General features: G+C 43.3%; 1 protein-coding gene across 2 annotated transcripts; it reads right to left on the minus strand.

The window, feature by feature from the left end:
* Nucleotides 1-2,532: 2,532 nt before the first annotated feature.
* On the minus strand, nt 2,533-11,702 carry mfap2 (microfibril associated protein 2). 2 transcript variants are annotated; one of them, XM_053483995.1, is made up of 9 exons: nt 11,661-11,702; nt 8,989-9,055; nt 8,839-8,886; nt 8,317-8,328; nt 8,176-8,211; nt 7,652-7,699; nt 4,923-5,010; nt 4,591-4,664; nt 2,533-3,456 (listed from the first exon to the last, which is right to left on the minus strand). In XM_053483995.1, exons 1-9 carry the CDS (start codon nt 11,685-11,687, stop codon nt 3,353-3,355), a joined length of 504 nt encoding a protein of 167 aa, XP_053339970.1. In that variant the 5' UTR covers nt 11,688-11,702; the 3' UTR covers nt 2,533-3,352. The 2 variants fall into 2 exon arrangements, with proteins under 2 accessions (XP_053339970.1, XP_053339971.1); XM_053483996.1 differs by lacking the exon at nt 11,661-11,702 and adding an exon at nt 11,233-11,279.
* Nucleotides 11,703-12,741: the final 1,039 nt, after the last annotated feature.

Consider the following 12,741-nt stretch of genomic DNA (forward strand, 5'->3'; position numbering starts at 1 on the left):
TGCATAGGACCTTCTCTTTAATTTCACATTGTTCCTTTGAAATAAGCAAAAGGGCCGAATTAAACCTGTTACCTTCAGCATCGGTGGCCATAACACCCCAGAACCATCACACCATTGAAGGGCAAAGAACAGTTTGGTTGTGAGAAGCAGATGTTCCGGTGTTGGTGGAAACTTTTTTTTTACTCGTTTTGAGAACTTTAATTGTTTACCGTTTCTAAAATTCTGCATATCACAAAAGCATTGTTTCCGTGTTTGGTCTTCCCCAACACAATGTAAAGATCTCGGTGGGATTTGACCTTATTAACCTAGACATAAAACTCAGGTTAGTGATGGAACCAAGCAAGCTTTAAGACATTCATGTTTATTTCAGACTAATAATCACAGTTCTAACCTGTGTCTGTAATGAAAACTTTCCCACCTCTAAATCAGGTGGGAGATTTAATAAAGATAGTTGCAGCAATCTAAAGTGTTCATGAAGACTAAACTATTAACACACCTCCATCGCTCCTGATCCTCTGTGGTGTAGGGTATGTGAGGGTTTAGGTTCTAATCCCACTTTTGGCAGGTTTAAGAGTAAAAAGTGCTGCTGCAGAAGTATAGGGGTAATGTGTTTTCTAAGTTGGGGGTTGAGTGGCGCAGTGGTAAAGCGCTCGCCCTATCATCCGGAGATCGCTGGTTCGATTCCCGGGTGATGCTGTTTTCCTCTCACAGCCGGAGGTCTAGAGAGAGCTGATTGGCCGAGCTCTTTAGGGGGGAGGGATGAGAGGTACTTGCGCTCCCACATTAATCACGGCTCTACAGCCAATCAGGGGCGTCTGTGAGCTCGCGCACGCGGAAGGAGCGGATAGCGCTTTCCTCCGAGTGTGTTACTCCGCCCCTAATGGTGCGTGAGCGAGCAGTTCGAAAAGATGCAGTCGGCTGACGTCACACGGTTCGGAGGAAACACGTGATAGTCTTCGCCCTCCCGGCTGAGTGGTAGTCGTAGCCTTAATGTGGGAGACCCCTAGTGACGGGGAGGAATTGGACACGACTAAATTAGGGGAGAAAATTGGAAAACCTCCCCCCCCCCCAAAAAAAAAAAAAAAAAAAAAAAGATGGGGGTAAAGGGTAGTGCAGTAGAAGAGGAGGATGAGGTGGGGAATGAGGAAATGGCAAATTGAGATGTGTCTATAAGGTGGGTGGATTAGGTAGAAGGGATAGGTTCTGAGGACAGGACTAAATTACCTCCTTTCCACTCTGTCCTGTCTCCTCTCCTCATTAAGCCACCCTTTTCCTATCCTCCCCCATGCTTTTATTTTCTTTCATCCAACCAAAACCCGTTCTCCTCTACTCACGACTCCACTCAACCTCCTCAGCTTTGTCTGTCCCACTACTTATCAATCTTTCCTCTGAACACACACTACAACACCCAGCTAAGGTCACACACACATAGAGATAAATTGGTGCTCTGGGTGGGATTTGATCCAAGCACCTCTGGATCCACAGAGGTAACAGCTCAGCCAGTTGAGCTACAGAGTTCCTGCCTCAGCACCGCCTCCATTACACATTAATACTGCTGCAGCAACACTTTTTATTCTTAAACCTGCCAAAAGTGGGATTAAAACACAAACCTTTACACACTACAACACACTCTAGAACGTTAGATCTCACTCACTCCTCGTCTACACCGCTTTCAGCTAGGGTCAGTGCTGGTTCAGGTTCTAACCTGACTTTGGCTGCAGCAGTATGATGGAGTGTGTGTTTAACTCTGTGTTGTAGTCAGTCAAGTGTGTGTTTAACTCAGTCAAGTGTGTGTTTAACTCTGTGTTGTAGTCAGAACCATTTAGAGAGCTGACATTCAGTGATCATAGAAGAATGTCATACAAAATGTTTTATTTAGAAACTACTGTACATTTGGCAGACTCTCTTATCCAGAGCGACTTACATTTTTATCTCATTACACATCTGAGCAGTTGAGGGTTAAGGGCCGCGCTCAAGGGCCCAACAGTGGCAACTTGGTGGTTGTGGGGTTTGAACCTGGGATCTTCCGAACCGTAGTCCAATGCCTTAACCACTGAGTTACCCCTGACCCCTGCTGTAGATGTTCCTCTTGAGCAAGCTGTGAGTAAGCTAAAAATGCTAATTACTCCTTCAAGAACCCTTGAGGAACAGTTTTATGTTTAATGACTGACACCGCTGATCATCATATCTGAGAGATCTTTAGTCGCTCAATTGTTAGATCAACACACATTCTGCTCCTGAATCTCGGTTCGTCTAACGTTTCTTGGTTATCCACAGCAGGACTGTGGACAATAAAAATCACCGCTCAGACGACACAGAGAACACTTTCATGCCATTTAGTAGTGTATGTAATGGGTCCGAAAAAAAGGGGTGGAGCTTTAATTAAGGATATGTAGTAACAACTATGAAATGTTATTTTATATGAAAATTCATTCAATTCAAGGTGCTAGTTGCAACGTTCAGAGGATTTTCTGCTGCGATGGCCAATAACGCGGGCTGTGGTGTAACGGCTCAAATCACACGTCAGTCCTGTTACATGGTATAAAAAGTATTTATTTATTTGTTTGTTGCATAGATGTACACTTCGTAAGAAGGATCAGAATGTGAGCGGTGCTCCTGACTCCTAACCAGTTGCAGGATTTGGGGTCATCATGATGTTTTGTCTGTTTTTTCATAGCGGTGTACCTGCCGATGGTCATGTGTTTATAACGCCGCAGGACATCCTGTAGCGAGGCTGTAAGCGTTAAAAGCTTTTTTTTTTTTCTTTTTATTTAAAGATCTAATCTGGGATCCGTTTCTTAACAGGAGCAGTTATATGCCAAGCTGAACAACACACACACGTAACACAACTATAACACACAACAGTACAAAGTGATACAGTTTTACAGTAACAGTTTCTAAAACATAGAGTTCCTCCAGCTGTTCCTGCGCGCTCTCCCTCAGCCTCCACAGCACCGGGTTCTACAGCACCAGTGACGTCATACAGTCAGAAGGGTTTATAAAAGAGTACACACGTAAATACAGGTTTATATAAAATCCATCCGTTCACACGAGAACACGAGCCACACCTCACTACGTTTATACAGCATGGGCGTTTCTGTACTACACACACTCACACACACACACACAGTCAGCCGCAGGTGTGGGCCAGAGCACTCACACAAACACACACAGGACGGAGTTATAAGGATGATGATGAACAGGAGGTGTGTGTGTGTGTGTGTGTGAGAGAGAGGAGTAAACGAGTGGAGGTGAGACAAATGTGAGAGAAGTTTATAGCTTATAGCTAACAGTATTTGGTGTGTTAAAATGGTGTGTGTGTGTGTGTGTGTGTGTGTGTCTGTGCACGTCTCTAACAGCCTCCGCAGCTTTTTCCACAGTTGCTCCCGAGCGCGCCACACTGACCAGTCAGAGCCGCAACAGCACAGCGTGGGTACTGGTCACGACACAGATCAGCTACAGAGAGACAGAAAGGGACAGACAGACAGGGACAGAAATAGAGAGATGGGGCAGAGAGACCGAAAGGGATAGACAAACAGGGGCAGAGAGAGAGAGACAGACAGAAATAGAGACAGACAGGGACAGAAAGACAGAAAAAGAGACAGACAGCAACAGAGATAGAGAGAGAGAAAGACAGAAATAAAGAGAGAGACAGGGACAGAAAGACAGAAATAGAGACAGACAGAACAGAGAGAGAGAAAGACAGAAATAGAGAAAGAGACAGGGACAGAAAAACAGAAATATAGACAGACAGGGACAGAAAGAGAGACATAAATAGAGAGATGGGGTAGAGAGAAAGAAAGATAGACAGACAGGGACAGAGAGAGAGACAGACAGGGACAGAAAGACAAATAGTGAGACAGAAATGGAGACAGACAGGCAGCGAGAGAAAGACAGAAATAGAGACAGACAGTGGTAAAAAGTCAGAAAAAGACAGACAGAAATAGAGACAGACAGGGACAGAAAGACAGAAAAAGAGACAGACAGCAACAGAGATAGAGAGAGAGAAAGACAGAAATAAAGAGAGAGACAGGGACAGAAAGACAGAAATAGAGACAGACAGAACAGAGAGAGAGAAAGACAGAAATAGAGAAAGAGACAGGGACAGAAAAACAGAAATATAGACAGACAGGGACAGAAAGAGAGACATAAATAGAGAGATGGGGTAGAGAGAAAGAAAGATAGACAGACAGGGACAGAAAGACAAATAGTGAGACAGAATTGGAGACAGACAGGCAGCGAGAGAAAGACATAAATAGAGACAGACAGTGGTAAAAAGTCAGAAAAAGACAGACAGAAATAGAGACAGACAGGGACAGAGTGAGAGAGACAGAAATAGAGAGACAGGGGCAAAAAGACAGACATAATTAAGTTCTAGTCATCTGAATAATCACATGTTTAATGTCAAAGATCAAAGCTGGCAATAAGTACATTTACTTGTGTGTTGGAAAAAAAATAACAAACCATCTCCAACACACACATTCAGACTCGAACACACTCACTCACACACACACACTCACACACACACACTCACACACACACACCAGGGCAGCTCACCACAGGAAGTAAACACAACTGATGATTTATTACCTTTGATCAGCTCCTCATGGGCGCAGACGGTCCTCTCACAGATCTCCTTATTAATAACATACACCCTGCGTAGACTAACACACACACACACACACACACACACAGTGAGACTTAGTATTTTTTGTTTGATCCATTAAATTCATTTTTATTTGTTTACCGTTTTAACACTTTTCATTGTCGCAAAGCAGAATGATGGAAGTTTGTATGAAATATAAATGTGTATGAATCAAAATGATCAGATTGTTTGTTTGTTTCTCTGTGTGTGTGTGTATGTGTGTGTGTGTGTGTGTGTGTGTGGGTGTGTGGGTGTGTGTGTGTGTGTGTGTGCAGACCTGTAGAAACACATGTTGTTAAGACATTGTTTACACGGCTGGTGGACGGAGTAGAGTCTGGTGCAGGGATACTTTTCCTCACGGCAGTCTGAACACACACACACACACACACACACACACACACACACATAAAATTTAGTATTTATTTTATTTCTGGCCTATGTTTTGCTCCATATGTACAAACACACACTCACACACCTGAACCCTCTCTGATTATATAAAGAAAAATATCTGGATTTTATCCTATGGTGTTTGCACAATTGATCATCTAAACTCGTTCTTGTTGTTTAGACGTGTCTTTAGAGCACTGTCTACTGAAAAGTCCTGATTCTTTCCTGTGTCCTGAAAACATTTTATATTTCATATATTTTATAGAAAAACACTGCGAATTTTACAGGGTGTCAAATCAACATCATGAATGAGTGTCAACACTTGTGAGATCCCAAACTACTTATTGCAGGGTTTATACTCACTCACTCACTCACTCACTCACTCACTCACTCGCTCACTCACTCACACACTCACTCACACACTCTCTCTCACTCACTCTCTCTCTCTCACTCACTCTCTCTCACTCACTATCTCGCTCACTCACTCGCTCACTCACTATCTCACTCTCTCTCACTCACTCTCTCTCTCTCACTCACTCACTCGCTCACTCACACCCTCACTCACTCGCTCACTCGCTCACTCACACACTCACTCACACCCTCACTCACTCGCTCACTCGCTCACTCACACACTCACTCACTCCTCACTCACTCACACACACGCTCACTCGCTCACTCGCTCACTCACTCACACACACACACACACACTCACACACTCACTCACTCACTCCTCACACACTCGCTCACACACTCGCTCACACACTCGCTCACACACTCGCTCACACACTCGCTCACACACTCGCTCACACACTCGCTCACTCACTCACACACTCACACACTCACACACTCACTCACACACTCACACACTCACTCACACACTCACTCACACACTCACTCACACACTCACTCACTTGCTCACTCGCTCACACACTCACTCGCTCACTCGCTCGCTCTCTCACTCGCTCGCTCTCTCACTCGCTCACTCACTCACTCTCTCTCTCACTCGCTCACACACTCTCTCACTCACTCACACACTCACACACTCACACACTCACTCACACACTCACTCACACACTCACTCACACACTCACACACTCACTCACACACTCACTCACACACTCACTCACACACTCACTCACTTGCTCACTCGCTCACACACTCACTCGCTCACTCTCTCACTCGCTCGCTCTCTCACTCGCTCACTCACTCACTCTCTCTCTCACTCGCTCACACACTCGCTCACTCAATCTCTCTCTCGCTCACTCCCTCACTCGCTTACTCCCTCACTCACTCCCTCACTCACTCTCTCTCACTCACTCTCTCTCTCTCACTCACTCTCTCTCACTCACTATCTCGCTCACTCACTCGCTCACTCACTATCTCACTCTCTCTCACTCACTCTCTCTCTCTCACTCACTCTTTCTCACTCACTCACTATCTCACTCTCTCTCACTCACTCTCTCTCTCACTCACTCTTTCTCTCTCACTCTTACTCACTCACTCTCACTCTCTCTCTCACTCACTCGCTCACTCACTCACTCACTCGCTCACTCACTCACTATCTCACTCTCTCTCTCACTCACTATCTCACTCACTCGTTTACTCACTCGCTCGCTCACTCACTATCTCACTCTCTCTCACTCACTCTCTCTCTCTCACTCACTCTTTCTCACTCACTCTCACTCTCTCTCTCACTCACTCCCTCACTCTCTCTCTCTCACTTACTCACACACTCACTCACACTACTTTATCCTGTATTCAGGGTCACGGGGATCTGGAGCCTATCCCATAAGACTTAGGGCATGAGTTGGGGTACACCCTGGAGGGGTGCCAATCCATCACAGGGCACACACACACACACACACACACACACACAGCAGGGCAATTTGGGAACACCAGTTAGCCTAATTTGCATGTCTTTGGATTGTAAGAGAAAACCAGAGAATCCAGAGGAAACCCACCAAGCACGGCGAGAACATGTCATGCCAAGTCAAGTCGGCTTTTATTGTCATTCCAACCATATACAGTTAGTACACAGTGAAACGAAACAACGTTCCTCCAGAAACCTAATTAGCTGACTATTGAGACAAAACTGATTGACTTGCAAACTTCATGCATACAGAGGCAGAAGTCGAACCTTCACCCTGGAGGTGCGAGGCGACAGAGCTAACCACTGCTGTGCTGACTGCAGTTTTTTATTTTATTTATTTTTTTACCCAGAGGAAGATTTTACATTTTTTAATCATGCAAGTGTTCTTCTTATGAACTGAAAGTCATGTAGGAAATGTCATGCTACCTTTTATTACCCAGAGTAATATTAATTCCAAGGAAAGGAAAAATAAATTCACAACTCAAATTCATACAGCTCAATGCTTAGGTACACTGCAGAGAGGTACCAGTTTCCTTAAAAAAAGGACAGACAGAGAAAAAGGAGAGAGAGAGAGAGATAGAGAAGAAGAGAGAGAGAGAGAGGTTTCATTCGTGTGTGTGGATTCTACAGTTTAAAGCGCTGACTCACTTACAATAGACTATTAGTTTGAGAGAGTGATGATGATGATGATGATGATGATAATGAGGATTATAATGATGAGTGTTATGACAAGTGTGTTTCTGTCTCACCCAAAGGTCCAGGTTCTGTGGGTTCTGTTTGTTCCGGAAGTTCCACTTCTGAAACACAAAACAACCAAATAAGACGACACTAACAAAAACTTTTAATAAACAACAGCATAAACATTAAACAATCCATGTTGCATTAGTCTAATGTGTGTCTGTGGAATATTTAATGTCTAAACCAGCGCTTTGTCTCCCTCTTCTGGTGAAAGGCAGTAAATGCGCGTTAATGCATCATGAACTCAGATGCACAGCATTTTATCACTTTACACTCAGCATGAAGGGGTGATATTTTATAACATTTAACACTAAATAGGGAAAAAGAGTGCTGATCAAACTAATACTCCTGCTTTAAAAACTTTATTTGACTAATGTTTAGTCTGGGTTGGGGTCAGACAGTCAGACAGCTCGCAGACGTCTGGCTGGTAATTTAGTTAGAAGTGAAGGTGTGAACTGGTTTTCTCAGTCAGAAGCTGGGTATTACAGTTATTCCTGTTCTCAGTGTGTGTGTGTGTGTGTGTGTGTGTGTATACCAGTCTGCCCTTGCAGCGGTAAATGGAGCTGTGGAACTGCACAGAACACAACACACAGTGAACACACACCGTCTCCACACACACTGTGATAAATTCAGAATTAAAATGTAATTTTATAAAAAAAAAAAAAAAAAATCTTACCTTGTCCATAATCTGTAAAACACACACACACACACACACACACACACAAACAATGAGATCTGTATCGTCATAAATATTTAAATATTTTTTAATATAGTTTATAATTATAAGAGAAAAGCAGCAGCAGAAGAAATAATGATTATTGTGAAGGAAGGAAGGAAGAGAAGAAACAGACCATGAGGATGATGAAGGTGAAAGTAGAACAAAGAAATCAAACTGACGATAATTGTGGTGATGAAGATGAAAAAAAGACACAAGTGTGAGCTGTGTATACCCTACACCCTAAGAACATGCTGTAGCAGCAGTGCATTGTGGGATTGTAGGTGTTACTTTTGGCATCAGGACAAAATAACACACACTTTAAAGTAGTGCACTATATAGTGAGCAGGGTGTTGATTTGGACATAAAGTGAGGAAAGAGAGCAGGTGAAGCTGGGAGGAGTTCCTCTACTGATCCATCAATATTTACATCATTGAACAAACAAACAAACAAACAAACAAGCAAACAAAGAAATATTCACACCGAATGGATCTCTGTATTCCAAGTCAGGCGTCTCCTGGGCCATCAGCACTGCAGGGACAGAGAGAGAGAGAGAGCGTCAGTGTGTGTGTGTAGTGTAAGAGTGTGTGTGTGTGTGTGTGTGTGTGTGTGTGTGTGTGTGTATAGAGTCACCAGGCAGCCCCAGCAGTAGAAGGATGCAGGCTCTCATGGTGCAGATGTCTCTCTCTATCTTTTCACACTGTAAGAGAGAGGGAGAAAGAGTTTAACACACTGCTCTGGATTCATTCTCCACTCGTTCCCTCCTTCTTCCACTTTATAGAGTTCTCCCTCCATACACGTGTGGGCGGAGCCAAAAACAGAGATCACTGATTGGTTGATCATTACAGGAAGAAAAAACATCTGTATCGTGGATCACACACTACTGCACTACACAGCGTGTCAAAATAGTGCACTAGCTTGTGTTAACACCAGCGTCATGTGGGACATGATGTCATCATGCCACACCCTCCACAGGCTCCACCCACTTTCATGAAAACAGTCAGTAGTTCTTCTACTTAACATAGTAACAGTACCCAGTCCTGATGTCTCTCCCTCCCTCCAGCCTCCTGAGTAAAAGAGACAGAGGGAGAAAATCCTGACAGAAGACGCGACCTGGTTCTCCTCCTTCTGTTTTTCTCTTTCGCTCTTTTTCTCCATCATTCTTCAAAAACCCAACGCGCTCCAGAGAGGACAGAATGAGAGCAGGGCTGCATTCCAGTGCTGACATCGACCCACGTCCCCTCCCTCTCTCTCTGTCTCTCTCGCTCTCTGTCTCTCCCAATGTCCCCTCTGTCTTCATTCTGCCTCCTTCTTTCTCTTTTTCCCTTCTTTTCGTCTCCTATGTAAAGAGACAAGACTTGCCAGGTTGAACGAGTGCACTGGAGGACAGTGAGCCAAAACCGCATCTGTGTGTGTGAGTAAGTGTGTGTGTGTGTAAGTGTGTGTGTGAGTGTGTGTGTAAGTGTGTGTGTGTGCGTGCAGTACTTCCAGCATTGTTGTTTCTTTGATAAACACAGTGAAATTAAACCCGGCTGCTGATGTGTGTGTCCTTATTACAAGTTGTCTTCATTTTGCCTGAGGAGACTGAGGCTGATCTGAGAGCTGATCTGAGAGCTGATCTGAGAACAGTCAGGCTCCTCCTGTTACAGCAGAGATTCAGCGGAGGGGCGGCAGTGATGTCTGATCCGAGATCAGTGTTAAAGCTGTGCGGATGATGTCATTAAATGTGTCACAGCTGATCTGGGATCAGTTTACAGCCACGTTCGTCGTGTTTGGTCCCATGTACACAGATCCCAGATCAGCTCTGATGCTCATGTGACGTCACACAAATTATACGTTTATTAAAATATAAAATAAAAGTAAACAAAAGTCGATCAAATTAATCAACAGATTTTTTATTTAGAAAAACCTTCATACTCGAGTGTATACACTGGGCTTACATAGAGCTTTAATATTTTCTTACCGACGGTAATCAGACTACTTCAGTGTGTGTGTGTGTATGTGTGTGTGTGTGTGTGTGTGTGTGTGTGTGTGTGAGGCCACACATTCCTGTAGTGCATCATAGCGGCAATTGGAAACCACATGCTCACACAGCCACATCTGGGAGCCATTACACCCCCCCCACACACACACCCCTCCCTCCTCTGTCCCCATCTGTCTCACTGCCCCCCTCCCCCAACACACACACACACACACACACACACACACACACACTTTACAGTTTGAACATTAACCCACAATGATCATAAAGTTTAATTTCATTCATCCTTAAGAAGTAAGAGGATGTCTCTAAAGTCCACTAGACCCACACACACACACACACACACACACACACACACACTGTTGGTCTTGGCTGCCTTCTGTCCATTGTACTGTCATTTGGCTTTGAGCTTTTATTTGGTCCCCTGGAGAGGAGCGTCACCTCCCCTCTCTCTCTCTCTCTCTCTCACACACACACACACACACACACACACACACACACACACACCTTACTGTACTGTATGGACATAAACATCTGATTCTCTGATTGTTGCAGAACTTAATATTGTACATTAAGATTATGATACAGAGAGATGACCCTCACACACACACACACACACACACACACACACACACACACTAAACCCAGGAGCCACAGGCGGTCACGTGACTCCTCTACACTTTATCGCAGTGTTTCTGTGGATGAAGTCAAAGTCACAGCAAAATAACACAAGAGTTTCTACATCAGGATAAACTGAGCTTTAGGGAAAAACCCCCCGAGTGTTTGTTCTGGAACATTTGGAAATGAGGGGTGTGAATGATCTCACACACACACACACACACACACACACACACACGGCTTTGTTAAGTTGAAGCTGATGAGATTTAAACACTTACCTTACACTCTGTAGTTCTGCTCACACTCCTCAGACCTCTGTGAGTCTCCCTCTCTGCCTGTGATTGACAGCCACAGGCCCCACCCACAGGCTTCAGATTCAGGCCACACCCCCTATCCCCCCTAAGTTTTCTCCCATCCTTTTTGTTTAAAGATGTATTCAGCTGTAATAATCACCGTCAGTGTGTAAACGCAGACACACACCGTACACCGTCCTCACAATGTATATCACCTGTATCTGTGTGTGTGTGTGTGTGTGTGTGTGTGTTAAAGTGAAAAGAAAAATAAAATAAAATAAAGCCACTATAGGGAATCCACTGTGTTGTATAAACACTGAAATAATTGGACACAGACAAGGCTGATCCTGTGGACACGCCCATCTCCGCCAGATGATAATGAATATTAATGAGTATGCAAATGAACCAGTCACCTGACAAAAGTGTAGCAACTTGCTCATTTGTTCTGAGAGAAAGATCCTCCTGTAGCTTCTCCCATGGTACACACTCTTCGCCTGTATGTGTGTGTTTGTTTAATCTCGTCTGATGAACCAGTCGGATTGTTTTCTTTGCAGATTCTGTAAAACGTTTGTGTCTTGTTTTGTGAGTCGTCCCTGTGTCTCTGCCATGATGGTTGTTTATAATTATAAGAGAATTATAATGAGATCTCAGGTCATGTGATCTCTGTGCCAAGGAAGGGGGTTTGGGCCTAATTAGCATACTAATAGTACAGGCTGCACAAAAAAAATTATAGATAAATGTACAAACCCAAGACAATAATGGTGTCACTCATCATTTTTATGGATATTCTTCTTATTTACTGTGTAAAGTTGTACCGTCTGAATCAATCTTAAATAACCATAACACATGGCTAAAGGTTTAAATTTTAATTTGATGTAATATATTAATTTATGTTTTTTTTCTGTATTATTTTACTCTCTTTGTTCTTGGAGCAGACTCTGGCATAAGAATTTCCTCCAGGATTAATAATGCTTTATCTTATCTTAGGACAAATTCCCCCAAATCTGAAGTTTAAATAACTTATTTATTCAAGATTAAAGAACTTTATTTATCCCAGAGGGATATTGCTTTGTCTTGGTCATACAGTTGCATTGATTAACTTACTGGGAAGAAAGGGGAAAAAACAGATTAGACAAGGAAAAAAATAAAATTCAAGAAATAAAGATAAAAGAAAAATACAAAAAATAGAAGTAAAATATAATTAAATATAACACACAATATATGAGCTGCTGTGAGACCTGCGTACCAACTTATCTACACATTTCTATATCAGTACTGTACCACATGTTCCTGTACCTTATACATCACTATACAGTAACCAGCTATTTATTACTGTCGCCCGACTGCAGGTGTGTGTTTGTGTTTATCGATAAACTTAAAATTAGTTTGCACTGTTAAGTGACGATAAAGCACGACGAAAAGAAATGCAATAAAATAATTAAAAACTGTTAATTTTGCAATATTTTCATACTTAGTCATGGGATTGTGGTTCAT

The sequence above is a fragment of the Clarias gariepinus genome, chromosome 23, assembly GCF_024256425.1.
Source record: "Clarias gariepinus isolate MV-2021 ecotype Netherlands chromosome 23, CGAR_prim_01v2, whole genome shotgun sequence".
NCBI classification, from domain to species: domain Eukaryota; kingdom Metazoa; phylum Chordata; class Actinopteri; order Siluriformes; family Clariidae; genus Clarias; species Clarias gariepinus.

Bases quoted from the DNA above. Each gene is read 5' to 3' on its own strand.
- mfap2 (XM_053483995.1), bottom strand. From the start codon at position 11,687: ATGAGCAAGTTGCTACACTTTTGTCAG. The intron at 8,887-8,988 runs GTGACTCTATAC...CTGTCCCTGCAG, and splicing joins TCTACTGCTGGGGCTGCCTG to TGCTGATGGCCCAGGAGACG. The intron at 3,457-4,590 runs GTAATAAATCAT...GTCTCTCTGTAG, and splicing joins CCATGAGGAGCTGATCAAAG to CTGATCTGTGTCGTGACCAG.